This window comes from Callithrix jacchus, chromosome 5, assembly GCF_049354715.1.
Source record: "Callithrix jacchus isolate 240 chromosome 5, calJac240_pri, whole genome shotgun sequence".
NCBI lineage: Eukaryota > Metazoa > Chordata > Mammalia > Primates > Cebidae > Callithrix > Callithrix jacchus.
The window spans coordinates 165,426,606-165,452,923 of NC_133506.1; the positions used below are offsets into that span (position 1 = coordinate 165,426,606).

At 38.3% G+C, this 26,318-nt stretch overlaps 1 protein-coding gene and 1 non-coding gene across 12 annotated transcripts in view; one reads left to right on the forward strand and one right to left on the reverse strand.

The window, feature by feature from the left end:
* Positions 1-26,318, forward strand: part of LRRC63 (leucine rich repeat containing 63) — a 71,463-nt gene that overhangs the window by 19,106 nt on the left and 26,039 nt on the right. For 10 of the 11 annotated variants that reach the window (XM_035302649.3, XM_017971567.5, XM_035302647.3 and 7 more), the window contains exons 5-7: positions 3,259-3,413; positions 19,526-19,624; positions 23,263-23,399. In XM_035302649.3, coding sequence (XP_035158540.2) covers positions 3,259-3,413; positions 19,526-19,624; positions 23,263-23,399 — 391 coding nt within the window. The remainder of the gene's footprint in view (positions 1-3,258; positions 3,414-19,525; positions 19,625-23,262; positions 23,400-26,318) is intronic. The other variant, XM_035302648.3, reaches the window with a different exon arrangement.
* On the reverse strand, positions 12,710-12,813 carry LOC118154404 (small nucleolar RNA U13). Its single transcript, XR_004744267.1, has one exon. It is a non-coding gene; the product is annotated as a small nucleolar RNA U13 (small nucleolar RNA).

The window sequence follows — 26,318 nt, forward strand, 5'->3', positions numbered from 1 at the left end:
GCCTTCGTCCCATTTTCTTGGCTATTTGTACTTGGATCCTTTTTAGTTATGCAGATCTCTCTAGCAAGTGCTTACTCTATAGCCTGCTTGAATTTCTCTCCTAGAGCTTTTTCTTTCCCTGCTACATGGCCAGGCTGCAAATTTTCCGAACCTGTACAATCTGCTTCCCTTTTGAATATAGATTTCAACTTTGCCTTTACTTTGCTCCCACATCTGAGCATAGGCTGTTAGAAGCAGCCAGGCTAAATCTTGAATGCTTTGCTGCCTGGAAATTTCTTCTATCAGATACCCTAAGTCATCACTCTGACGTTCAGACTTCCACAGATCATTAGGGCATGAATAGAATTTAGCCAAGCTGTTTGCTAAGGCGTAACATGGATGACTTTTGCTTCAGTTTCAAATAAGTTCCTCATTTCAATCTGAGACCTTGGCAGCCTGGACTTCCCTGTTAAAATAAGTATCAGCATTTTGGTCATGCTGTTTACCCAGTCTCTGAGAAGGTCCAAACTTTCCCTCATCATTCTGTCTTCTTCTGAGCCCTAGAAATTCTTCCAGCCTCTGCCTGTTACCTAGTTCCAAAGTGGCTTCCACATTTTCATGTATATTTATAGCAATGCCCCCTTTTCAGTATTAATTTTATGTGTTGGTTTGTTCTTGAATGGTTACAAAAAAAAAACCCTCAAGACTGAGTAATTTATAGAGAAAAGAGGTTTAATTTGTTTACAGTTCTGAAGGCTATACAAGTGTAGTCGTGGCATGCACTTGGCTTTTGGGGAGGCCCCAGTGAGCTTTTATTCATGGCAGAAGATGAAATGAAACAAGAGCAGGTATATCATGTTGCAAAAGCAGAAACAAGAGACATTGGAGGAGAGGTGCCACACTTTTTTTTTTTTTTTGAGATGGAGTTTTGCTCTGTTGCCCAGGCCACAGTGCAGTGGCACAATCTCAGCTCACTGCAATCTCTGCCTCCCAGGTTCAAGTGATTCTCCTGCCTCAGCCTCCTGAGTAACTTGGATTGCAGGCATGCACCACCACACCCAGCTAATTTTTGTATTTTTCATAGAGATAGGGTTTCACCATGTTGACCAGGTTGGTCTCGAACTCCTGACATCAAGTGATCCACTCTTCTTGGCCTCCCAAAAGTGCTGGGATTACAGGCGTGAGCCACCACATCTGGCCTGCCACATACTTTTAAACAAGATCTAATGAGAATTCCACTCACTATCACAAGGACAGCACCAAGCCATAAGAGATCTGCCTGCATGACCCAAACACCTCCCTTCAGGACCCACATCCAACATTGGGGATTACATTTCAACATGAGATTTAAAGAAGACAACATTCAAACTATATCACAATCTCCTAAAAAGATGTCTGCATACAGACTCTAAAGGGTGCTAGCTGATTTCTAAGCTGTGCATGTGTAGAACAAGACTTCAAGAAACACAGCAGAAAACATTATCTGAGAAGACAGGAAATTGATCATAGAGTTTCGTGGTTGCACAAGAGGTAGATAGTAGAGGTCAAGCTCTGACACAGTGTTGGGGCCTTTGTAAACACAGTTGAAATTCCATGCCTTAGGAATAAAGAGGGTGTTCTAGGAAAGAGGACAAAACCAAAATAGCCAAGCCCTAACAACGCTCAAGTCAATCTTCGATAATGGTGTTTTCTGGCTAATCAAGGAAAACCTAACACGTGTTGAGAGAATAAGAGAGCCAGAGACAGAGAGAGAGCAGGAGAGAGTGCATTATCCAGACTTGTTAAAATAGCTCATACTCAAAGTCCAGCATTAAATTAAAAACTTACAAAGCATGCTAAAAAAAACAAAACATCTGAAAAACAGTAGAAAGAAAGGCAATAGAAATAGCCCTATATTTGATTCAGATATTAAGAGTTTCAAATGGATTTAAAAATGACTGTGATTACTATGTCCAAAAAAATAAACAGATCATTGGAGAATTTCACCACAGAACTGCTATTTTTGTTTGTAAAAATGAGTCAAATTCTAGAACAATAAAAATAATATAACAAATTAATAATTCAAGTAGGTGCATTTAATAAGAGGTGATACATAGCAGAACACTCCAACAACAGCCCTCCATTCCTCCCAGAACTTTTGTATCCTTGTCTATGATGTAACTTAACTTCTGGGTCTCTTCCATGTCATCCTGCCATTTTTGCTTTATTGAGTTTCTTCTCTGGTGGTTTCCTCCTTAGAAAATTCAAGGATTCTCAGATTCTTGAGAGATCACCTCCTCTTCACCTCCATTTTCCTCATTTCTACTCAACAACCAACTGCTTGGGCTTAGAGCAGGGAACAGGCCACAGACTTATGTCTTAACAGACTTTCTTTTCCTTTTTGCGCCATTCTTTCTCCCATGCCAAAAAATCTCTATATTACATTGTATATTTTTCTTTCTTCTGTGGTCAGCTTTCACATCTCTTGATCTGAAATGGGCACAGAGATTCTATTTTAGAAATTAAAAATCTTTTTGTTCTGTTTGTTCTAGGATGCATTATTTTCTCTCATTGAAGCAGTAGCATAAGAATTACTGACATAATAAAATATGTTTCTGCAGGCAATGCAGCAGTAATGGCTGGGAATAAAATATATTACATAAAATTTGAAATGCTTTCCTGCCACACTTTGGTGTATACGTCCAGTGGACATTTTTGATGGAAGGTGAAACCCATAGGGTCATAATAAAGAAAATTTAAATTTAGATGGTCTTTTTTTGGCTTAGTCCTGAGATATTTCTTTGTTTATTTCCTATGGGGGAGCTACAAAGTAAAGGAAGAGTTCAATTACAGAGGGCATTTGAATTATACATCAAAGTGATATTAAGGAAAAAGTGAGGTTGATGTCTTGCTGAGGTATTCTTACATGATGTCGCTTATTAACTTTGTGAGCTAAGAAGTTCTTTATGTAATTCATAGTAAGTTTTAAGAAAATACTTTTACACATTAGTATAAAAAGACAGATATTGATGGAATCTAAATTATCTAGGTAGAGATCTATGAACATGTGATTTTCTTTGGGGAAGATCATGGTACATCTAAAATCACAAAATAAAACAACACCCAATTTGGCAAACAGCTAACGGAGTTTGCGTAGACGAAGGCTGTTGGGAATTACCGCCAGGGCATGTGTGCACCTAAGCTTTAGGGTAACTCAATGTTATCATAAGATAAATCCCTCTTAACCATCATTCTAAGTGATAACACATTTAAATCTTATGTTTTGTTTTTTTTATTTAGGTCCCACCAAAACTGAAAAAATAGAATCAGAGGTACATGTACGTGGTGAAGGTTTTAAGACTGTTGCAGCAACACGGTATGAAACAATAACAGCCATGACCAACCTGGCCATAGTAAACTGTCAAGTACATGGAAGAAATGCACTTAATCTTAAGGTATGCTAGGTCTTTTCAATGACAGTGTCCTCCATATTATCCATTATTTTGCTTTAGATTTCCCAGTATAAATTAGTTTCCATGATATTGAGGGGAACTTTCTTATTACAATAGAAATTTCTCAGGAAAACATTCAAATTGCATCTCTAACCCTATATCCCTAGTTTGCCTTCAGTTTAAAAAGATTCTGAGGCCCAAGTCAATCACAGTGCTTTTTTAATTACTTAGCATGATAAGAGAATTTGAATTCAGATTTATTGTATTTTTAAGTTATTAGCAATCTCTGGCTCTGTGACAAATCTAGTACTAGGATGGCTTTTCACTAAACACAAGCTCAGTATCATGAATAACAATATTAGTTATCATTTGTTAAGTAACCACTATGTGCCAATTACACATTACTCCTAAAACACAATTATGTAGTCCCAGCACTTTGGGAGGCTGAGGCGGGTGGATCACGAGGTCGGCAGATCGAGACTGTCCTGGTCAACATGGTGAAACCCCGTCTCTACTAAAAATTACAAAAAATTAGCTGGGCACGGTGGCGCGTGCCTGTAATCCCAGCTACTCAGGAGGCTGAGGCAGAAGAATTGCCTGAACCCAGGGGGCGTAGATTGCGGTGAGCTGAGATCGTGCCATTGCACTCCAGCCTGGGTAACAAGAGCGAAACTCTGTCTCGAAAAACAAAAACACAATTATGTAAAGTAGGTATTGTAATCTTCATTCTGCAGATAAGAACACTGAGGCTTAATGAAAGTAACTTGTATATGATCACATAGTAAACAAGTTGTAGAGCTTGGGTTTGAACCCAGAACTTTTTGGCCTCAAAATCTATGCTTTTTTATTTTAAATTTTGTTTTGAAATAAATTCTAACTCATAGAAAAGTTGTAAAAATTGGAAAAGCTACAGGGAGTTTGTTTGAAAAATCAGGGCATTAAAATAATACTCATATATACTGGAAAATTTGGAAAGCCAGATGCGTGGCGGGGGCCAGACGCATTCTTAGAAAAGACCTGAGAAGGCCCTCAGCTTGCACATCTGGCTGACCTCTAAATGCAGTACAAGCATGAAGTAAAACCTACGGCAGTTGTAAATGGCCTGGCTAAGCATTGAAGCAATTTCTTAGCACAGAATCCATCTGGAAAGATGGAATTCTCTCTCTCTCCTCCTCTCTCTATGTTCTATTGTATAAAGCAATCTCTGTTAAAACAATAACTGAACACAAGCTAAAGGGGCAGACTTTAAAGGAAACATGTGACAAAGAAGATAGCCATCACAAAAAGTGCATGTGGACTTCTGCCAAAATTTCCGAATAGGAACAGCTCAGGTCTGCAGTTCCCAGCAAGAGTGCACCAGAAGACGAGTGATCTTCACATTTCCAACTGAGGTACCAGGTTCATCTCATTAGGACTGGTTAGACAATGGGAACAGCCCAAGGTGGGCAAGCCGAGGCAGGGTGGGGCATCACCTCACCCGAGAGGTGCAAGGGGCCAGAGAAGTCTCTTTCCCAGCCAAATGGAGCCATTAGAGACTTTTCTGGACACTGCGGCACTCCAGCTCAGATACTGTGCTTTTCCCACAGTCTACAAAGCCCGCAGACCAGGAGATTCCCTCCCAGCTCAGATACTGCGCTTTTCCCACAGTCTACAAAGCCCGTAGATCAGGAAATTCCCTCCCAGCTCAGGTACTGCGCTTTTCCCACAGTCTACAAAGCCCGTAGACCAGGAGATTCCCTCCCAGCTCAGGTACTGCACTTTTCCCACAGTCTACAAAGCCCGTAGACCAGGAGATTCCCTCCCAGCTCAGGTACTGTGCTTTTCCCACAGTCTACAAAGCCCACAGACCAGGAGATTCCCTCCCAGCTCGGATACTGCACTTTTCCCACAGTCTACAAAGCCCTCAGACCAGGAGATTCCCTCCCAGCTCAGGTACTGCACTTTTCCCACCGTCTACAAAGCCTGCAGACCAGGAGATTCCCTCCCAGCTGAGATACTGCACTTTTCCCACAGTCTACAAAGCCCACAGACCAGGAGATTCCCTCCCAGCTCGGATGCTGCGCTTTTCCCACAGTCTACAAAGCCCACAGACCAGGAGATTCCCCCCCAGCTCGGATGCTGTGCTTTTCCCACAGTCTACAAAGCCCACAGACCAGGAGATTCCCTCCCAGCTGAGATACTGGGCTTTTCTCACAGTCTACAAAGCCCGCAGACCAGGAGTTTCCCTCCCAGCTCAGATACTGCGCCTTTCCCACAGTCTACAAAGCCCGCAGACCAGGAGATTCCTTCCCAGCTCAGGTTCTGCGCTTTTCCCACAGTCTACAAAGCCCACAGACCAGGAGATTCCCTCCCAGCTAGGATACTGCGCTTTTCCCACAGTCTACAAAGACGGCAGACCAGGAGATTCCCTCCCAGCTCAGATACTGTGCTTTTCCCACAGTCTACAAAGCCCGCAGACCAGGAGATTCCCTCCCAGCTCAGATACTGCGCTTTTCCCACAGTCTACAAAGCCCGTAGACCAGGAGATTCCCTCCCAGCTCAGGTTCTGTGCTTTTCCCACAGTCTACATAGCCCGCAGACCAGGAGATTCCCTCCCAGTTTAGATGCTGCGCTTTTCCCACAGTCTACAAAGCCCACAGACCAGGAGATTCCCTCCCAGCTCAGATACTGCGCTTTTCCCACAGTCTACATAGCCCGCAGACCAGGAGATTCCCTCCCAGCTTAGATGCTGCGCTTTTCCCACAGTCTACAAAGCCCACAGACCAGGAGATTCCCTCCCAGCTCAGATACTGCACTTTTTCCACGGTCTACATAGCCTGCAGACCAGGAGATTCCCTCCCATGCCTACAGTGCTAGTGCCCCAGGTTTCTAGCACAAAACTAAGGCAGCCGTTTTAGTCGAATGGCACCTTGAACGACAGAACTGCTCAATCTCCTGTGAAATGGGGCTGAAGCCAGGGAGCCAAGTGAGCTGGCTGGGCAGGTTCCACTCCCCACGAAGACCTGCAGGCTAAGGTCCGCTAGCTTGAGATTCTCACAGCCAGTAGAGCAGCAGTCTGAGCTCAACCTGGGATGTTCGAGTGTACTGGGGGGAGGGGCATCCACCATTGCTGAGGCTTTGTAGATGGTTTCAATGTCGCCTGTGTAAGCAAAGCCACCGACACCAGGAAGTTTACACAGCAACTGGGTGGAGCCCAGCACGGCAGCTCATCAAGGCCTCTGCAGGCAGACTGTGAAATAGATTCCCTTCTTACAGGGCAGGGCATCTCTGAAAAAAAAAAAAAAAAGACAGCAGCCTGTCATGGACCTTCAAAGCCTCCACCTTCCTGAGACAGAGCACCTGGGAAATGGGGCAGTTGTGGGTTCCACTTCAGCATACTTAAACATCCCTGCCTGGCAGCCCTGAAGGGAGCAACATATCTCCCAGCACAGTGCTTGAGCTCTGTTAAGGGACTTGCCTCCTCAAGTGGCTCCCTGACCCCCTGTGTATCCTAACTGGGAGACACATCATACAGGAGAGCTCTGGCTGACATCTGGCAGGTACCCTTTGGGACGAAGCTACCAGAGGAAGGAACAGGCAGCAATCTTTGCTGTTCTGCAGCCCCTATGGGTGATTCCCAGGCAAGCAGCGCCTGGAGTGGACCTCCAGCAAACTGCAGCAGACCTGCAGCAGAGGGGCCTGACTGTTAGAAGGAAAACTAACAAACAGAAAGAAATGGCTTTAACATCAACAGAAAGGAAGTCCACTCAGAGTCTCCATCCAAAAGTCACCAACTTTAAAGACCAAAGGTAGATAAATCCACAAAGATGGGAAGAAACCAGCTAAAAAAAGACTGAAATTGCCAAAAACCAGAATGTCTCTTCTCCTTCAAGGGATCACAACTCCTCACCACCAAGGGAGCAAAACTGGATAGAGAATGAATTTGATGAATTGACAGAAGCAAGCCTCAAAAGGTGGGTTAAAAAACTTCTCTGAGCTAATGGAGCATGTTCTAACCCAATGTAAGGAAACTGAGAACCTTGAAAAAAGGTTAGATGAAATGCTAACTAGAATAACCAGTGTAGAGAAGAACATAAACGACTTGATGGAGCTGAAAAACACAGCACAAGAACTTTGAGACTCATACACAAGTTTCAATAGCTGAATCAATCAAGCGGAAGAAAGGATATCAGAGATTGAAGATCAACTTAATGAAATAAGGTGAGAAGGCAAGATTAGAGAAAAAAAATTAAATGTACAAAGTCTCCAAGAATTATGGGATTATATGAAAAGACTAAATCTATGTTTGATTGGTGTACCTGAATGTGACAGGGAGAATAAAACAAAGTTGGAAAACACTCCAGGATATTATCCAGGAGAATTCCCTCAACTTCGCAAGGCAGGCCAACATTCAAATACAGGAAATACAGAGAACACCACAAAGGTATTCCTTGAGAAGAACAACCCCAAGGCACATAATTGTCAGATTCACCAGGGTTGAAATAAAGGAAAAAGTGCTAATGTTAGCCAGAGTGTTATCCACAAAGGGAAGCCCATCAGACTCACAGCGGATCTCTTGGCAGAAACCCTACCAGCCAGAAGATCAAACAAATTCAAAAGCTAGCAGAAGGCAAGAAATAACTAAGATCAACGCAGAACAGAAGGAGATAGAGACACAAAAAACCCTTCAAAAAATTAGTAAATCCAGGAGCTAGCTGTTTTTTTGAATAGATCAACAAAATAGACTGCTAGCCAGACTAATAGAAAAGAGAAGAATCAAATATATGCAATAAAAAGTGATAAAGGGGATATCATCACCGATCCCACAGAAATACAAACTATTATCAGAGATTACTACAAACACTTCTATGCAAATAAACCAGTAAATCTAGAAGAAATGGTTAAATTCCTGGACACTTATACCCTCCCAAGCCTAAACCAGGAAGAAGTTGAATTCCTGAATAGACCAATAAGAAGGTCTGAAGTTGAGGCAGCATTTAATAGCCTACCAACCAAAACAAGTCCAGGACCAGACAAGTTCACAACTGAATTCTACCAGAGGTACAAAGAGGAGTTGGTACAATTCCTTCTGAAACTATTCCAAATAATACAAAAAGAGGGAATCCTTCCTAACTGATTTTATGAGACCAACATAATCCTGATACCAAAACCTGGCAGAGATGCAACTAAGAAAGAAAATTTCAGGCCAATATCCATGATGAACATTGATGCAAAAATCTTCAATAAAATACTGGCAATCCAAATCCAACAGCATATCAAAAAGCTTACCCATCACAATCAAGTTGGCTTCATCCCAGGGATGCAAGGCTGGTTCACCATCTGCAAATTTATAAATGTAATTCATCACATAAACAGAACCAAAGACAAAAATTACATGATTATCTCAATATATGTGGAGAAGGCCTTTGAAAAAATTCAATGGCTCCTTATGCAAAAAACTCTCAATAAACTAGGTATCGATGGATCATATCTCAAAATAATAAGAGCTATTTATGACAAACCCACAGCCAGTATTATACTGAATGGGCAAAAATTGGAAGCATTCCCTTTAAAAACTGGCGCAAGACAAGAATGCCCTTTCTCACCACTCCTATTCAACACAGTATTGGAAGTTCTGGCTAGAGCCATCATGCAAGAGGAAGAAATAAAGGCATTCAAATAGGAAGAGAAGACGTTAAATTGTCCCTGTTCCCAGATGCCATGATTATATATTTAGAAAACACCATTGTCTCAGCCCCAAATCTCCTTAAGGTGATAAGCAACTTCACCAGTCTCAGGATACAAAAATCAGTGTGCAAAAATTGCAGGCATTCTTATACACCAATAATTGAAAAATAGAGAGCCAAATCATGATTGAACTCCCATTCACAATTGCTACAAAGAGAATAAAATACCTAGGAATACAACTAACAAGTGATGTGAAGGACCTCTTCAAGGAAAACTACAAACTACTGCTCAAGGATATAAGAGAGGACACAAATGGATGGAAAAACATTCAATGGTCATGGTTAGGAAGAATCAATATCAGGAAAATGGCCATACTGCCCAAAGTAATTTATAGATTCAGTGCTATCCCCGTCAGACTATCAATGATTTTATTCACAGAATCAGAAAAAAACACCTTAAACTTCATATGGAACCAAAAAAGAGCATGCATAGCCAAGACGATCCTAAGCAAAAAACAAAAACAAAAACAGAAAACTTGCAGGCATCACACTACCTGACTTCCAACTGCATTACAAGGCTACTGTAATCAAAACAGCATGGTACTGGTACCAAAACAGAGATATAGAACAATGGAACAAAACAGAGGCCTCAGAAAGAACGCCACACAACTACAATCATCTTATCTTTGACAAACCTGATAAAAACAAGCAATGGAGATAGGATTCCCTATTTAATAGTGTTGGGAAAGCTGGCTAGCCAGATGCAGAAAGCTGAAACTGGAACCCCTCCTTACACCTTACACAAAAATTAACTCTAGATGGATTAAAGATTTAAACATGAGACCTAACACCATAAAAACTCTAGAAGAAAACCTAGGCAATACCATTCAGGACATAGGCATGGGCAAGGACTTGCATGACTAAGACACCAAAAGCAATGGCAGCAAAAGCCAAATAGACAAATTGGATCTAATTAAACTTAAGAGCTTCTGCACAGCAAAAGAAACTATCAATAGAATGAACCAACAACCAACAGAATGGGAAAAAAGTTTTGCAATCTACCCATCTGACAAAGGGCTAATATCCAGAATCTATGGAGAACTTAACAAATTTACAAGAAAAAAACAAACCCTTCAAAAAGTGGGCAAAGGATATGAACAGACACTTATCAAAAGAAGAAGACATTTATGCAGCTAACAAACATATGAAAAAAGCTCATCATCACTGGTCATTAGAGAAATGCAAATCAAAACCATATTGAGATACCACCTCATGCCAGTTAGAATGGTGATCATTAAAAAAAATCAGGAGACAACAGATACTGGAGAGGATGTGGAGAAATAGAAGCACTTTTACACTGTTGGTGGGAGTGTAAATTAATTCAACCATTGTGGAAGACAGTGTGGTGATTCCTCAAGGATCTAGAAATAGAAATAGCTTTTGATACAACAATCCCATTATTGGGTATATACCCAAAGGATTGTAAATCATTCTATTATAAAGACACAATCACACATACGTTTATTGTGGCACTGTTTACAATAGCAAAGACTTGGAACCAACCCAAATGCCCATCAAGGATAAACTGGATAAAGAAAATGTGGCATATATACACCATGGAATACTATGCAGTCATAAAAATGGATGAGTTCATGTCCTTTGCAGGGACATGGATGAAACTGGAAACCATCATTTTTAGCAAACTGACACAAGAACAGAAAACCAAACACCACATGTTCTCACTCATAAGTGGGTGTTGGACAATGAGAACACATGGACATAGGGAGGGGAATATCACACACTGTGGCCTGGGTGGGTGGGGCATTAGGGGAGGGATAGCATTAGGAGAAATACCTAATGTAGATGACAGGGTGATGAATGCAGCAAACCACCACCATGGCACATGTATACCTATGTAGCAAAGCTGCACAATCTGCACATGTATTCCAGAACTTAAAGTATAATAAATAAAATTTTTTAAAAAAGAAAAGTGCATGTATTAGTTGATGCATTAATTTGATTCAAATAGTATAATACAAAGATCTGATTTTTTGTATTTAATTAGCAAGACATTATCCCAGCATTATAAATTGTTATAGCAATAGCCCTCAATTTAATCATGGATGTGTGTATCCATGCTCTTGAGAATACTAAAATCCATTTACATTTGGCTTGGTCACATGACTTGCTTTGGACAGCAATCACTGGGGTAATGGTATATGTGACACAAGGAGGAACTTCAACGTGCTTCTGCTTTGGAATATACCTTACTTTGCTGTTTCTGTAAAAACTGTTAATCACCCCCATGCGAATGATCCCCAGGCTAGCCTGATGGTCATAGATACAGATGATAGGGAGCAGTGACCCCCAGACCTGTGGGTTAGTTCATTCTAGACAAATTGTCCCTAGGCTGACTGAAGGTGATGTGGATGCTCAAACATTACCAGTGGAAAAACTACCCACCTGATTCAAACCCATACTGACAAATGCACAGAAATGATTCTCATTTTCAGGCATTGAGTTTTCAGTTAAGTTATTTCACAGCAAAAGCAAAGAATGAAATCCAACTGTAAATTGTTTGTTAACACAATACTGCAAAGTCAGTTGAGTGTAAGGATTGCCATTTGATATTATTTATTAAATAGTGTCTAATCATTCTAAAAAAAACACAAACAAGAAAGAATACAGACTTCACAAAAAAAAGTTTAGAAAATTATTAACCTAGGGCCGGGCACGATGGCTCAAGCCTGTAATCCCAGCACTTTGGGAGGCCGAGGCGGATGGATCACGAGGTCAAGAGAGTAAGACCATCCTGGTTAACATGGTGAAACCCCGTCTCTACTAAAAATACAAAAAAAAAAAAAAATTTAGCTGGGCATGGTGGCGCGTGCCTGTAATCCCAGCTACTCGGGAGGTTGAGGCAGGAGAATTGCCTGAACCCAGGAGGCAGAGGTTGTGGTGAGCCGAGATCGTACCATTGCACTCCAGCCTGGGTAACATGAGTGAAACTCCATCTCAAAAAAAAAAAAGGCTGGGTGTGGTGGCTCACGCCTGTAATCCCAGCACTTTGGGAGGCTGAGGCATGTGGATCACGAGGTCAAGAGATCGAGACCATCCTGGTCAACATGGTGAAACCCCATCTCTACTAAAAAATACAAAAACTTAGCTGGGCACGGTGGCACGTGTCTGTAATCCCAGCTACGCGGGAGGCTGAGGCAGGAGAATTGCCTGATCCCAGGAGGCGGAGGTTGCGGTGAGCCGAGATCGCGCCATTGCACTCCAGCCTGGGTAACAAGAGAGAAACTCGGTCTCAAAAAACAAAAAGAAAATTATTAACCCAATAACTATAGCTCATATCAAGCCTACAGAAATCTGGAGCTAAAGAATATAATAACTGAAATGAATATCTCACTGAAAGATTTCAATAGTAGATTTAGTCAGGCAGAATAATAATAGCACTATAAGCCAAAACAACAAAAACAAACCCTAAAGAGGTGGAAAATGTAATTTCCAGAATTAACATATTATAATAATTAAGATGTCCAGTTCCAGTTTTTAACAAAAATTATGGAATATGCAAAAAATATGGCTTGTTCACATAAGAAACTAACATAAACTGTATCTATTTTTTAATGTCAGATAAGTAATGTGCCAGTGTCATAACAAGGCTTGATAGAGGCACATCTTATTCATGAGCATAAAAAGCCAATCATTATACTTATGAACTACTAAAGGATTAGAAACTACCTCTAAGGAAGCACAGACATTGGACTTAAAGACTTACATTTAAAGGTTTTTAAATAAACTGTCTTAAATATATTCAAACTGCTAAATGAAACTATGGACAGACTTGCTGGAAAAAGGACTTTAAATAAACTGTCTTAAATATGTTCAAACTGCTAAATGAAACTATGGACAGAGAGCTAAGGAAAATCAGGAGAATAGCGTGTAAACAGATTTTAATAAAGAGATGGAAATGTCAAAAGGAACAAAAACCCAAAAAATTCTGGAGCTGAAAACTACATTACCAAAATAAAAACTTCCTGAGAAAGTTTCAATAGTAGGAATATTGATCAGGCAGAATAAAGAATCACAGAACTAGAAAATACGTCAAATTGAAATGATCACATATGAAGAAAAGAAAGAAAAAAAAATAAAGAAAAATGAACAGAGCCTAAGTGACCTCTAGGACATAATTAAGTATACACACATACATATAATGGAGTCTCAGAAAAAAAAAAAAAAAACGGAGAGAGAGAGAAGAAAGAAGGTCAGAAAAAATATTTAAAGAAATAAAGGCCAAAAACATTCCAAATTTGATTAAAAGCACAAATCTACATACAGGAAGCTCAACAATCTCCAAGAAGGATAACTGCCAAGAGATCCACAATGAGACATAATATCTAATTGTCAAAAGCCAAAGTCAAAGAAAGAATCTCGACAGCAGCAAGCAAGAAGTGTTTTGTCATGTACAAGCTATCTACAATGAAATTAACAGCCAGTTTGTTACCAGAAACTATGGAGGCAAGAAAGGAATGGGATGCCACTTCAATAGTGCTGAAAGAAAAGCAGTTTGTCAACCAAAAGTCTATACCCAGAAAATCTATCCTTCAAAAACAAGAGTAATTAAGACATTCCCAATAAGCAAAAGCTGAGGGCATTTGTTGCCAGTACACCTGCCCTGTAAGAAATGCTAGAGAGTTGTTCAGGCTACAGTGAGAGGACATTAGACAGCAACCCAAAGTCTTAAGAAGAAATAAATAACTCTGATGAAGGTAACTACACAGGTAAATATACAAGTCAGTATTACTTTGGTTTTGCTTTGTATTACTTTTTCTTTCTTATATCACTTAAAAGACAAATGCATAAACATAATTATAAATATATATTAATGGATACACAATGTATAAAGATTTATGACAAAACTGAAGGGAGATGAAGCTGTATAGGAACAGAGATTATGTGTGCCATTGAAGTTAATTTGGTATCAATCCAAACTAGATTATTGTAAATTTAGGATGCCAAGTGCAGTCCCCATGGTAACTACTACTGATAAACCATATTAAAATATACACAAAAGGAAGTGAGGAAGGAATTATTCTGGTACGTTGTAGAAAATTAATTAAATACACAAAAGGCTCTAATGAAGGGAATGAACAAAACCAACAAGGACAATACATTCTAGAAAAGGAGAAGAGTGTGAAGGCATTAAAAAGATCGGTGGTTGTCAGGGTTGTGGCAGAAGTGAAGAAAGGGTGAATAGGAGAAGCATAGGTGATATTCAGAGCAGTGGATCTGTATGATACTGTAATGATGAATCTATTTTCTTATGCATTTTGAAGACCCATAGAATATATAACACAAGGTGTGAACTATAATTTAAACTGTGGACCTGGGTAGATATTGATGTGCTAATTTTTGTTCATTGATTGTAATCAATGTACCAACATGGTGTACAAGATGTTAATGTAGGGAGAAGGCTATAGGTACCCGAGGGAAAGGAGTATGTGGAGAAGATAAATCTCAAAGTAAGAATTTAACTTTACACCTTAAAAAACTTGTACAAAGAAAGTAAACTAAACCCAAAGTTAACAGAAAGTAGAAAACAAAAATAAAGCAGAGATAAATGAAACAGATAATAGAAAAACAGTAGAGAAAATCAATGAAAACAAAGGTAGATTATTTGTAAAGATTAACAAGATAAATCCTTAGCTAGACCAAATAAAAAGAGATAATATACAAGTAACTAAGATTAGTCATGAAAATTGAGATATTACAACTGGCTTTACAAAAATAAAGGGGATTATAAGAAAATATTATAAATTATTGTATGCCAATGAATTATATAACCTAGGTTAAGTGGAAACATTTCTAGAAAAACACAGATTACCAAAACTGACTCAAGAACAAATAAAAATCTGAACAGACCTTTAACAAGTAATGAGATGAAATCAGATTAACCAAAAACTTCCAGACAAAGTAAAATCCAGGACTAGATGGACCTAATTTCAGGCAACCCTAATTTCAGAGAAAACAGATTTTAAACCAACAAAGATCAAAAAAGACAAACAAGGGCATTACACAAATGTTAAAGGTCTCAGTTCAACCAGAAGATGTAACTATCCTAAATATATATGCACCCAACACAGGAGCACCCAGATTCATAAAGCAAATTATTAGATATCTACCCAGAGACTGAGACTCCCTCACAATGATAGTGGGAGACATCAGCACTCCACTAACAGAATTAGACAGATTATCAAGGCAGAAAATTAACGAAGATATTTGACATTGGACAAAAATGAATCTGATAGATGTTTACAGAATTCTCTACCCCCAAAACAACAGAATTCTTCTCAATGCCATATGACACATACCCTAAAACGAACCATGTAACTGGACACAAAACAACCCTCAGCAAATGCAAAATGACTATATTAGTACATTGTCTTACTGCTATGAAGAAATACCCAAGACTGGGTAATTTGTAAAGAAAAAGAGGGTTAATGGACTAACAGTTCCACATGGCTAGAGAGGCCTCACAATCATGGTTGAAGGCAAAGAAGAAGCAAAGACACATCTTACATAACAGTAGGCAAGAGAGCATGTGCAGGGGAACTGCCCTTTATAAAACCATCAGCTCTCATGTGACTTATTCACTTTCACCAGAGCATCATGGGAAAAATCCACCCCTATGATTCATTTACCTCCCACCAGATCCCTCCCATGATACATGGTGATTATGGAAGATACAATTCAAGGAGAGATTTTGGTACAGACACAACAAAACCATGTCAATAACCGAAATTATACCAAATACAATTTTGGACCATAGCACAGTAAAAATAGAAGTTAAGACTTTTAAAATCACTCAAACCATGCAATTACATGAAAATCGAATGACATGCTCCTGAATGACTTTTGGGCAAATCTGATATTAAATCAAAGATCTTTTATATTAATGAGAATAAAAATACAACATATTAGAATCTCTAGTACACAGCTAAGGCAGTGTTAAGAGGGAAATTCACAGCACTAAATGCCCTCATCAAAAATTTAGAAAGATGTTAAATTAGTAACCTATCATTAAAACTGAAAGAACTAGAGAAGCAAAAGCAAACCAACCTCAAAGCTAGAAGAAGACAAGAAATGAACAAAATCAGAGCTGAACTAAAGGAAACTGAGACACAAAAATGAATTCAAAAGATCAGTGGAACCAGGAGTTGGTGTTTTGAAAAAAAAACTAGGCCACTAGGTATGCTAATAAAGAAGAAAGGGAAGATCCAAATAAACACAATTAGAAATGGCAAAGGGGAAGTTACACATGACCCCACAATAATAGAAATAATGATCAGAAATTACTACAAACACCTTTATGCACACAAACTAGAAAACCTAGAAGAGATAGGTAAATTCCCAGACACATACATCCTCCCAAGACTGAATCAGGAAGAAATTGATTCTCTTAACAGACCAATAATGAGTTCCAAAACTGATCAGCAATAAATAGCCTACAATCAAAAAAAGCCCAGCACCACATGGATTCACAGCTGAATTCTACCAGATGTACAAAGAAGAGCTTGTACACTTTCTGGTGAAACTATTCCAAAAACATTGAGGAGGAGGGACTCCTCTCTAACTCATTCAGTGATGTCAGCATCATCCTGATACCAACACCTGGCAGAGACACAACAACTATTGTGAAAATGACAATGCTGCCAAAAACAATCTACAAATTCAATGCAATTCCCATCAAAATACCACCATCATTATTCACATAGAACTAGAAAAAAAAAAATCCAAAAATTCATATGGAACCAAAAAAGAGCTCACATAGCCAAAGTAAGACTAAGAAAAAAGAACACATCTGGACATATCACATTACCCGACTTCAAACTATAAGACAAGGCCATAGTCACCAAAACAGCATGGTACTGGTATCAAAATAGGCACATAGGCCAATAGAACAGAATAGAGAACTCAGAAATAAAGACAAATACCTGTGGCCAACTGCTGTTTGACAAAGCAAACAAAAACATAAAGCAAGGAAAGGACACTCTTTTCAAATCAATTGAAGGGTGGTTGAGTTAAGGCACATATTGTGATCTTTAAAGAAGTCACTTTTTTATTTTAGAGTCTTGCTCCATTGCCAGGCTGGAGTGCAGTGGTGCCATCTTGTCTCACTGCAACCTCCACCTCCCAGGTTCAATCGATTCTCCTGCTTCAGCTGGGACTACAGACCTGTGCCACCACGCCCAGCTAATTTTTGTTTTTTTTTTGTTTGTTTGTTTTTGTTTTTAGTAGAGATGGGGTTTCACCTTTTGGCCAGGATAGTCTCCATCTCTTGGCCTCATGATCTGCCGGACTTAGCCTCCCAAAGTGCTGAGATTACAGGCATTAGCCACCATACCTGGCCAAAGAAGTTTACCAAAATGGTAAACTTTAGCCTAAACACATTAATAATTTTGTTAAATGTAAATGGATTAAATACCACAATAAAATAATAGAGATTGTTAAACTGGCTAATGAAGTATGACTCAATTATTTGCTATTTACAAGAAGCATACTTACATAAAGACGCTGATGATCAAAAAGTAAAACTGGAAAAAGATAACAGTAGGCATTGTAAAGTTCTTATGGCTGTATTAGCCGACTAAGTAGAAAATAATACTAAAGAAATAGAGTATTACCAAGTGTAAAGAGAGGTTTGAAATGTTTAAAGAGTCAACTCATCAAGAAGACAGAACAGGCCGGGCGCGGTGGCTTAAGTCTGTAATCCCAGCACTTTGGGAGGCCGAGGCGGGTGGATCACGAGGTCTAGAGATCAAGACCATCCTGGTCAACATGGTGAAACCCCGTCTCTACTAAAAATACAAAAAATTAGCTGGGCATGGTGGCGCGTGCCTGTACTCCCAGCTACTCAGGAGGCTGAGGCAGGAGAATTGCCTGAACCCAGGAGGCGGAGGTTGTGGTGAGGCAAGATCGCGCCATTGCCCTCCAGCCTGGGTAACAAGAGCGAAACTCCGTCTCAAAAAAAAAAAAAAAAAAAGAAGAAGACAGAACAATCTAAATATGTATAAATATCATTAGAATGCCTCAAAATTCATAAAGCAAAATTTGACAAAACTAAGTAAGAAGTAGATCAATTCACTATCATAATTGGAAATTAGACTTTAACATATCTTGGTCAGGAATTGATATGTGTAGTCAAAAACAATTCAATAAATATACAGAAGATCTGAAGTAACTCCAGCAACTAACGTGACCTAATTAACATTTATAGAATGATACATCCACCAGCTGCAGAATAAACATTACTTTTTAGGTACACATAGAACAATTTCAAGACAGAACATATGTTGGGCCATAAAATATGTCTCAGGAAATTTTTAAAGATTGAAATATTGTAGTTCTCATACCACAAAAGAAATAAAATAGAATCAGTCACAGTAAGTTATCTAGAAAAGTACCAAATATTTGTGCTAAATATTAATTTAAATATTAAAAAGCACTAAGTGTTTGGAAATCAAACAACACACTAATTAAAAAATAGGTCAAGAAAGAAAACACAAAGGAAATTGAAATATTTTGAATTGAATGACAATGAAGACAGTACAGAAACTGGCATATTTAACAAGAAGTTTCAGGTAGATGCTAGATTAGTAGACGGAACACAGAGAAATAGAGGTAGAGATATAAAAGGGAGGTAAAGAAGATTACTAAAGATAAAATAGATTCAATTATATTTCAGCACATAGCAGGCACCCAATATTTGCTTGTTATTGATTGAAATAATTCTGTCACACATACTACACTTACCACATACATAAATACTTATTGTGTAATATGGTTTGGATCTGTGTCCTCACCAAATCTCATGTGAAATCATAATCTCCAGTGTTGCAGGTGGGGCCTAGTGGGAGGTGACTGGCTCAGGGAGATGGATTTCCCCCTTGACGCTGTTCTCCTGATAGCAAGTGAGTTCTCATGAGATCTGTTAGTTTTAGAGTACGTGGCACCTCCCACCTCTTCCTCCTGCTCTGGCCACATAAGACTGCTTCACCCTTCACCTTCTGCTATGATTATAAGTTTTTTGAGGCCTCCCCAGAAGCCAAGTAGGTGCTGCCATGCTTTCTGTATAGCCTGGAGAACCATGAGCCAATGAAACCTCTTTTCTTTATAAATTACCCAATGTCAGTTATTCCTTTACAGCAGTGTGAGAACAGACTAATACATAGTGTTTCTACTTTTTTTCTATCTTTTACTTACCAAGGAAATTATTTTCTTCACAGGCTGAAAAAAAAATGAATGGGAGATGAGTATAGGCTTGTTAGTACATTGTGTAAAACATTCTCATTCAAATTATGTTCTCATTTTGTTTTACCCTTGTATAAACTATTTTGTGCATTGTTAATGACTAACATCTTATCTCTTGTCACTTTCTTTTAGGGCTTTTTTATCCTAAATTGTCCAGACTTAACACCTTTGGCTTCCCAGTTGATATATCTTAATTTATCATTTAATGATCTTCGTTATTTTCCCACAGAAGTGAGTCCATTTGCATTGTTAGGTACTGTTATAACTTATTGTGAATAATAATTATAAAAAATAGACATCTTTTAATACCTTGAAGTTACTATAAAGTACTGTAAATGTATTTTGGATTGCATCTTTTAGATGGCTTATTTTCAGAAGTACAAAATGTACAGTACATCTTTCTTAGAAAGTCCCATGATATAATCCTCAAAAACTATGTTATAGTGAGGCTCTCAAATGTGTTCTCATAATCATATAATGTATATTAAGTATTTATTCTTCTAACTCTGAATATAATCTAAAATAAACCTTATTTATGTGCTAATCAGAAGTTTTAAAAACAAAGTAATCATGCACTGTTGTAACAAGTTTTAATTACCAAAGGATAAAATATAATATTCTGCTTAATAAAATGTATGAAGGATAATCAAATATGGGATGAGCTAATTTAATGTCTTTTTAAGTGAATGAACCATTGCAAGTAATTAGGACAGATCGTGTTTTTAGTGTCTTTAGTCATTGCTTCATTGATTACTGGGTAATTGGTGGTTTTGTACATTGATTTCCAGAGTATTGTCTTTTAGTAAGTTCATTTTTGACAAATGTACTTTCTTCCTATTTCAATTATATAGTATTGAAAATATTATTTTCCATACTTTCTCTGTTATATATTGTTTTTATTTTCAGTAGGAGAAGCTATTTCTTTTCTAATACATAACATCAGTTTTATTAATTTAACTAGGACAAATTGACAAGAATTCCCAAGGAATATAGAGATCTGAGTTCTTCACACTAATTTAACCTTTCTTCTAAGTAGATACAGATAATACATGTGTATCTGCCAAAGAATACTAGTCACTAAAAAGTAATGTATGAAGACAAGAGAGCTAGTCACATGTAAGATATTAAAGTGCTCATTATTAAAGTGATAGAAATCAACTTGTCATGAACATGCAGATCTGTGTTATATAGCTATAGATAAAACATTCCAATGAGGATGATAATTTCAGGCTTAGAAAGACTGTTTTGGGGACAGGCTAATGAGGCTCTGTTATAGAATACTGGGGACAGGTAAGTGGGGTGATTTGAATTATTACTGGTTTCATGGAAAATTGAGGATGCTTGAGTCAGGCAGAGTGCAGCAGCCACTAAAATGGTTTAGGATGGGAGAAGGTAGAGGCAGAAATGTTAAATAACGAAGATTAGTATAGCAAACCCCTATATACATATACTCAGTCTTCTTTAAGATTCTTTAGTAGTCATAAAATCATATATAGTAAAAATTACAATAAGGTATTGTTAGATCTGTAACATATATGCATATATACATAGAAATCATAGATAAAAAAGAAGGAATTGAATAGTATGAAGAACATTTTCATATCTCACTGGAATTAAATTAATATAAATCTGAAGTAAATTCTGATAAGGTGTATATCCTCTAAACAATCACTAATAAAATAGCTCGAGAACATACTGAAAAAAATTATTGAAGTAACAAAATGTTACACTAGAACATATTCACTTCATGCAAAAGAAGGCAGTAGAGGCGGAATTAAAAGAACATATGACATGTCGAAAGCTAAAAGTGAAATGACAGATGTAAATCCAATCGTGTCAATAATGACATTCAATGTGAATATATCAAAAAATCCAATCAAAATATACAGATTGTCAGACTGTATAAAATTATGCAAGTTTTTATACAGATTCAGTGATATGCTCTCTCCTGGAAACACACTTAAGATTGAAAGAAACATAAGATTGAAGAGATTGAAGCCAAAAGCATGAGAAAATATATATCATGTGAACAGCAACAATAGGAAAGATGAAGAGACTATACTAATATCAGACAAAATATATTTCAAAGCAAAAAAAAGTTACTAGAGATAAAAAGGAACATTTTGTCAATTTATCAGATAATGGAACATTATAAGCAAATGTTTATTTAATATGAGAGCCCCAAAATATATGAAGCAAAAACTGAAAGAATTGGAGGAAAAAATAGAAAATTCAACTATAATAATCGGACACTTCAACATCCCACCTTCAATAATGCATAGAAAAAATTAAGCAGCAAAAGAAGAGGGAAACAGAAGAACTGAGCAACACTAAACCAATTAGGGCTAATAAATCTGTGTGGAATTTTTTTGGTCTAACTCAAACCAACAGCAGCAGAATATACAATTCTCAAGTTTATATAAAATTTTCAAGATAAATCATATGTTAGACTACAAAATAAGTCTCAATAAGTTTAAAATGATTGAAAATCACAAAAGTCTATTTTTGGCTACAATGGAATTAAATTATAAAAAAACTGAAAGAAACTTGGAAATTCACAAATATATGGAAATTAAGCAACATACTTCTAAATAACCAGTGGGCCAAAGAATAAGTTAAAATGAAATTAGAAAATATATTTAGATAAATGAAAAAACAATTTCTGAGATGCATTACAGAGTACTCAGAGGGAAATTTAGAGTTGTAAATGCCTGTAGTTTTTTACAAAGAAGAAATCTCGAACTAACTTTTCATGTAAAGCCACTAGAAAAAAAAAGAGCAAACTAAACCTAAACAAAGAATAAGCAAGGAGATAGTGACTATTAGTACAGAAATTAGTGAAATAGAAGACAGAAAAACAGAGAAAGTTTAAAAAACAAAAGTTATTACTTTTAAAAAAAATCAACAAAATGGACAAATATTATGTAGACTGACCAAGAAAAAAAACACAGGAGACATATATTACTAAAGACAAGGATGAAGGAAGAAACATCACTACCGACCTTATAGAAATTAAAAATATTTAAAGAAAATAGTATAAATAACTGCATACCAACCAATTAAGTAACTTAGGGGAAATGAACACATTTCTACAAAGACACAAGAGGGGACTTTAGAAAATATGAACGGCTCCATCACCCTAAAATTTATACAGAAATGCAAAGGATTCCAAAGAGCCAAAATAATTTTGAAGAGAAAGGCAAACTTGGAGGACTGATGGTTCCGGTTTACAAGAATGAACTTGTTCTGCTTCACCAATTTCAGACCGTTATGATGATAACAAGATTGAGCTCAAGGTTAAAGAGAATTAATAAAAGACCTTATTAATATTCACAGAGAAATACATGAATCAAGTAAAGGTCATAGATTTATTTTTTTTTCAAAATTTGTGTAAATTTAAGAGGAAGATAATAGATTTAAATGGTATGTTCTGTTTTTAAATTTCCCATGAAAAATCAGTGTACCTGAAATTACTGTGATATCAGAAATAATCTGGCTATGATATCTGACACTTCTCAATCACTAAGGTTAATTCCACCTATCTTCCTGGTTCTGCAGCTATCTCCTTCCTCCCTCATTATTCTGTGATTCCCTCCTATGAAAGGGTGACTTTCACATGTAGAAAAGAACCATTCTTGAGTTGAGGTGTATGGTACAGAAGTTGCACTATTTCACCATACGATACATATTAAAGCTGGTCACTTATATTGAAGGTTGACCCAGGGTGTTTACTGAGTTACATGAAACAGCCAATTAACTGACTATAATGATTCTACTACAGTAGTTCAGGGAATTTATAAAAGGTAACAAATAATCATGTGCATAATTTATTATTCCACTCACATTTGTTTCTCTTTTTTATTCCCCAGATATTGTGTCTTAAAAATTTACAAATACTGAAATTGAGAAATAATCCTATCAAAGAAATTCCTTCTGAAATTCAACAACTTAAGTTCCTTAGAATCTTCACCATTGCCTTTAATTTCATTACTGTTCTTCCACCTGGGTAAGGTTGATGGTCTGAGATTATAAACACAGAAAATAATTTATAATTTTGAAAAAGATCAGTTTCCCCTTTAAAAGCAGCTAACAGCTTTTTGGCTATTTAGTAATTCCTTTTCTGTTGTAATTTGCTAATATGCTTCTTGTTACAGTGTTAAAAACAATCCTACCAGCTACATACAGATCAGTTAATATGGGTCTAGTGAATATACATCTAGAAGTACATTATCTGAGTGTGGGTTAAATTAACAGGAATTACCTAAAATAGTTCAGATGAGAGCCTTGCACCTATCTCTTGACAGCTTTTTGGATACGGAAAGAGCACTGAATGTGGAATTAGGAAATCTAGACCTTTGACTGTAAAGGTGATGATAATTATATATTTGATCTGGAGAAAGTAATTTAACCATTCTTGGCCTCAATTTCCTAATCTGGAAACTATGGAGATTGGCTTATATGATATCTAAGACCCTTTCAACTCCATAGGAGTACTGATATTTGGACATAAAAGAGATGGATTTCTTTCCATATATGGAATAGTGATTATTTAATTCCTAATGAAAGTTTTAAACCAAAACCTTAAGCAACTGTCAAAACAAGATACTTTTTACAATTAGAGTTTAACAGATTGAATCTCTAAGCACAAAAAGAAAGGAACTCATAAATAGTTGAATAATACTTTGCAAAATAAGAGTCTTATAGTAATTAAGAAAGTGCATCCAGGCCTAGGCGGGCGGATCACAAGGTCAAGAGATCGAGACCATGTTGAAACCCCGTCTCTACTAAAAAATACAAAAATTAGCTGGGCGTGGGGGTGCGTGCTTGTAGTCCCAGCTACTTGGGAATCTGAGGCAGGAGAATTGCTTGAACCATGGAGGAGGAGGTTGCAGTGAGCCGAGATCAGGCCACTGCACTCCAGCCTGGCGCCTGGTGACACAGCAAGACTGTCTCAAAAAAAAAGAAAGAAAGAAAGTGCATCCAGATTCTTTTATAAAGATGTTCATTTAGTATTGTTTGTTATGATCCAACAAATTGTATATTCATAGACATTCAGCTATTTAAAAGAATAAGAAATTATATTTAAAAAATTATACCATTTCTGTATAAAATACATATACATGTTACCCATTACACGTCACATATATAAAAAGAAAGAATAGGGGGAGGACTCAAGATGGCACTGTGAGAACAACCCAGGATTGGAGCTCTCGTTGAATCCGCAAACGGTGAGTTGGAGCTGCATTTCCAGACTGATCTTTGTTGCCCACAGAACGGGGAAACTCCCAAGTATAAAAAAGACATGGGATGCCAGGCAGTAGTTCTGCCTGGCGAAGCCGGCAGCCGGGGCGGCAGTGGCTGGCCCTACCCAGCAATCCCCACAGGGCACGCTTGTCCAGGTGCCCTGTTGAACCAGCAACCTGAGACTTGAGAGGGCTCGACTTGAGATTGAACAAGACTTGGACAGTAGGCCAGCCCAGGGGATTGCAGGGACGACAGATCGTTTGGGACACCCAGTGGTATGAACAAAACCGCGATTTCAAACTATCCCGAGCAGACGGTCCGAGACACTCTGTGGGGGAGGGGCGTCCACCACTACTGAGGCAACCCGCCCCAACTGAGATACACACCCACTGCTGACGCAGCCAGCCATTGCCGAGGCAACCCGTCCCTACTGAGATACACGCCCACTGCTGACGCAGCCTGCCGTTGCTGAGGCAACACGCTACAACGAAGAGACTCCGCTGCAGGGCATGGCGGAGACCACAGCTGAGCCTGCAGGAACAGGGCGAATCACACAACAGCAGGGCGGAGCCTTGGCAGCCAAACAGTGGCTAGTCTGCCTTCTAGCTGGGCAGGACACCTCATCGGACATCGAAAAATAAAGCCCGAACCCCCAACACAGAGCATTTGAGAAAAAAGGGTTTTTTTAATGAGCTCTGTTGCAGCAAAATCAAACATAGCAGCCTAACAGCCCTGAATGAACAACAGAGCTCACAGCTCAGCAATTGAGCTCCAAAAAAGTACAGACTGTCTCCTCAAGCAGCTCCCTGACCCCTCTATATCCAAAAGACTGACATTTGGCAGGCATCATCCTGGGACAAAGATAGCAGAAAAAGAAACGGGTAGCATCCCTCACTGTGCCACAGCTGCTAGAGGTGCACCCCAGACAAGCAGGGCCTGGAGTGGACCTCAGCAGTCGTACAGCGAAGGGGCTAGGCTGGTAGAAGGAAAACCAAGTAACAGAAATACTTCATCATCAACAATCTGGGTGTCCACTCAGAGACGCAATCGAAAAGTCAGCAACTACGCAGAAGACAAGCGGATAAACCCACAAAGATGGGAAGAAACCAGCGAAAAAAGGATGAAAACACCCGAAACCAGAACACCTCGCCTCCTAGAAAGGACCAAAACTCCTCACCAGTAAGGGAGCAAAGCTGGACGGAGAATGACTGTGACAAAATGACGGAATTAGACTTCAGAAGGTGGATAATGAGAAACTTTTGTGAGCTAAAAGAACGTGTATTAAATCAATGCAAAGAAACTAAGGAACTTAAAAAAAGATATGAGGAAATGATAACAAGAATGGATAACTTAGAGAGGAATATGAATGAATTAAAGGAGCTGAAAAACACAATACGAGAACTTCGTGAAGCATGCACAAGTTTCAATAGCCGAATTGACCAAGCAGAAGAAAGAATATCTGAAGTCGAAGACCAACTCAATGAAATAAAACGAGAAACCAAGATTAGAGAAAAAAGCGCAAAAAGGAATGAACAAAGTCTCCAAGAAATGTGGGACTATGTGAAAAGACCTAATCTACGTTTGATAGGTGTACCAGAAGGGGACGAAGAGAACGAATCCAAGCTGGAAAATACTCTTCAGGACATCATCCAGGAAAACTTCCCCCACCTAGCAAGACAGG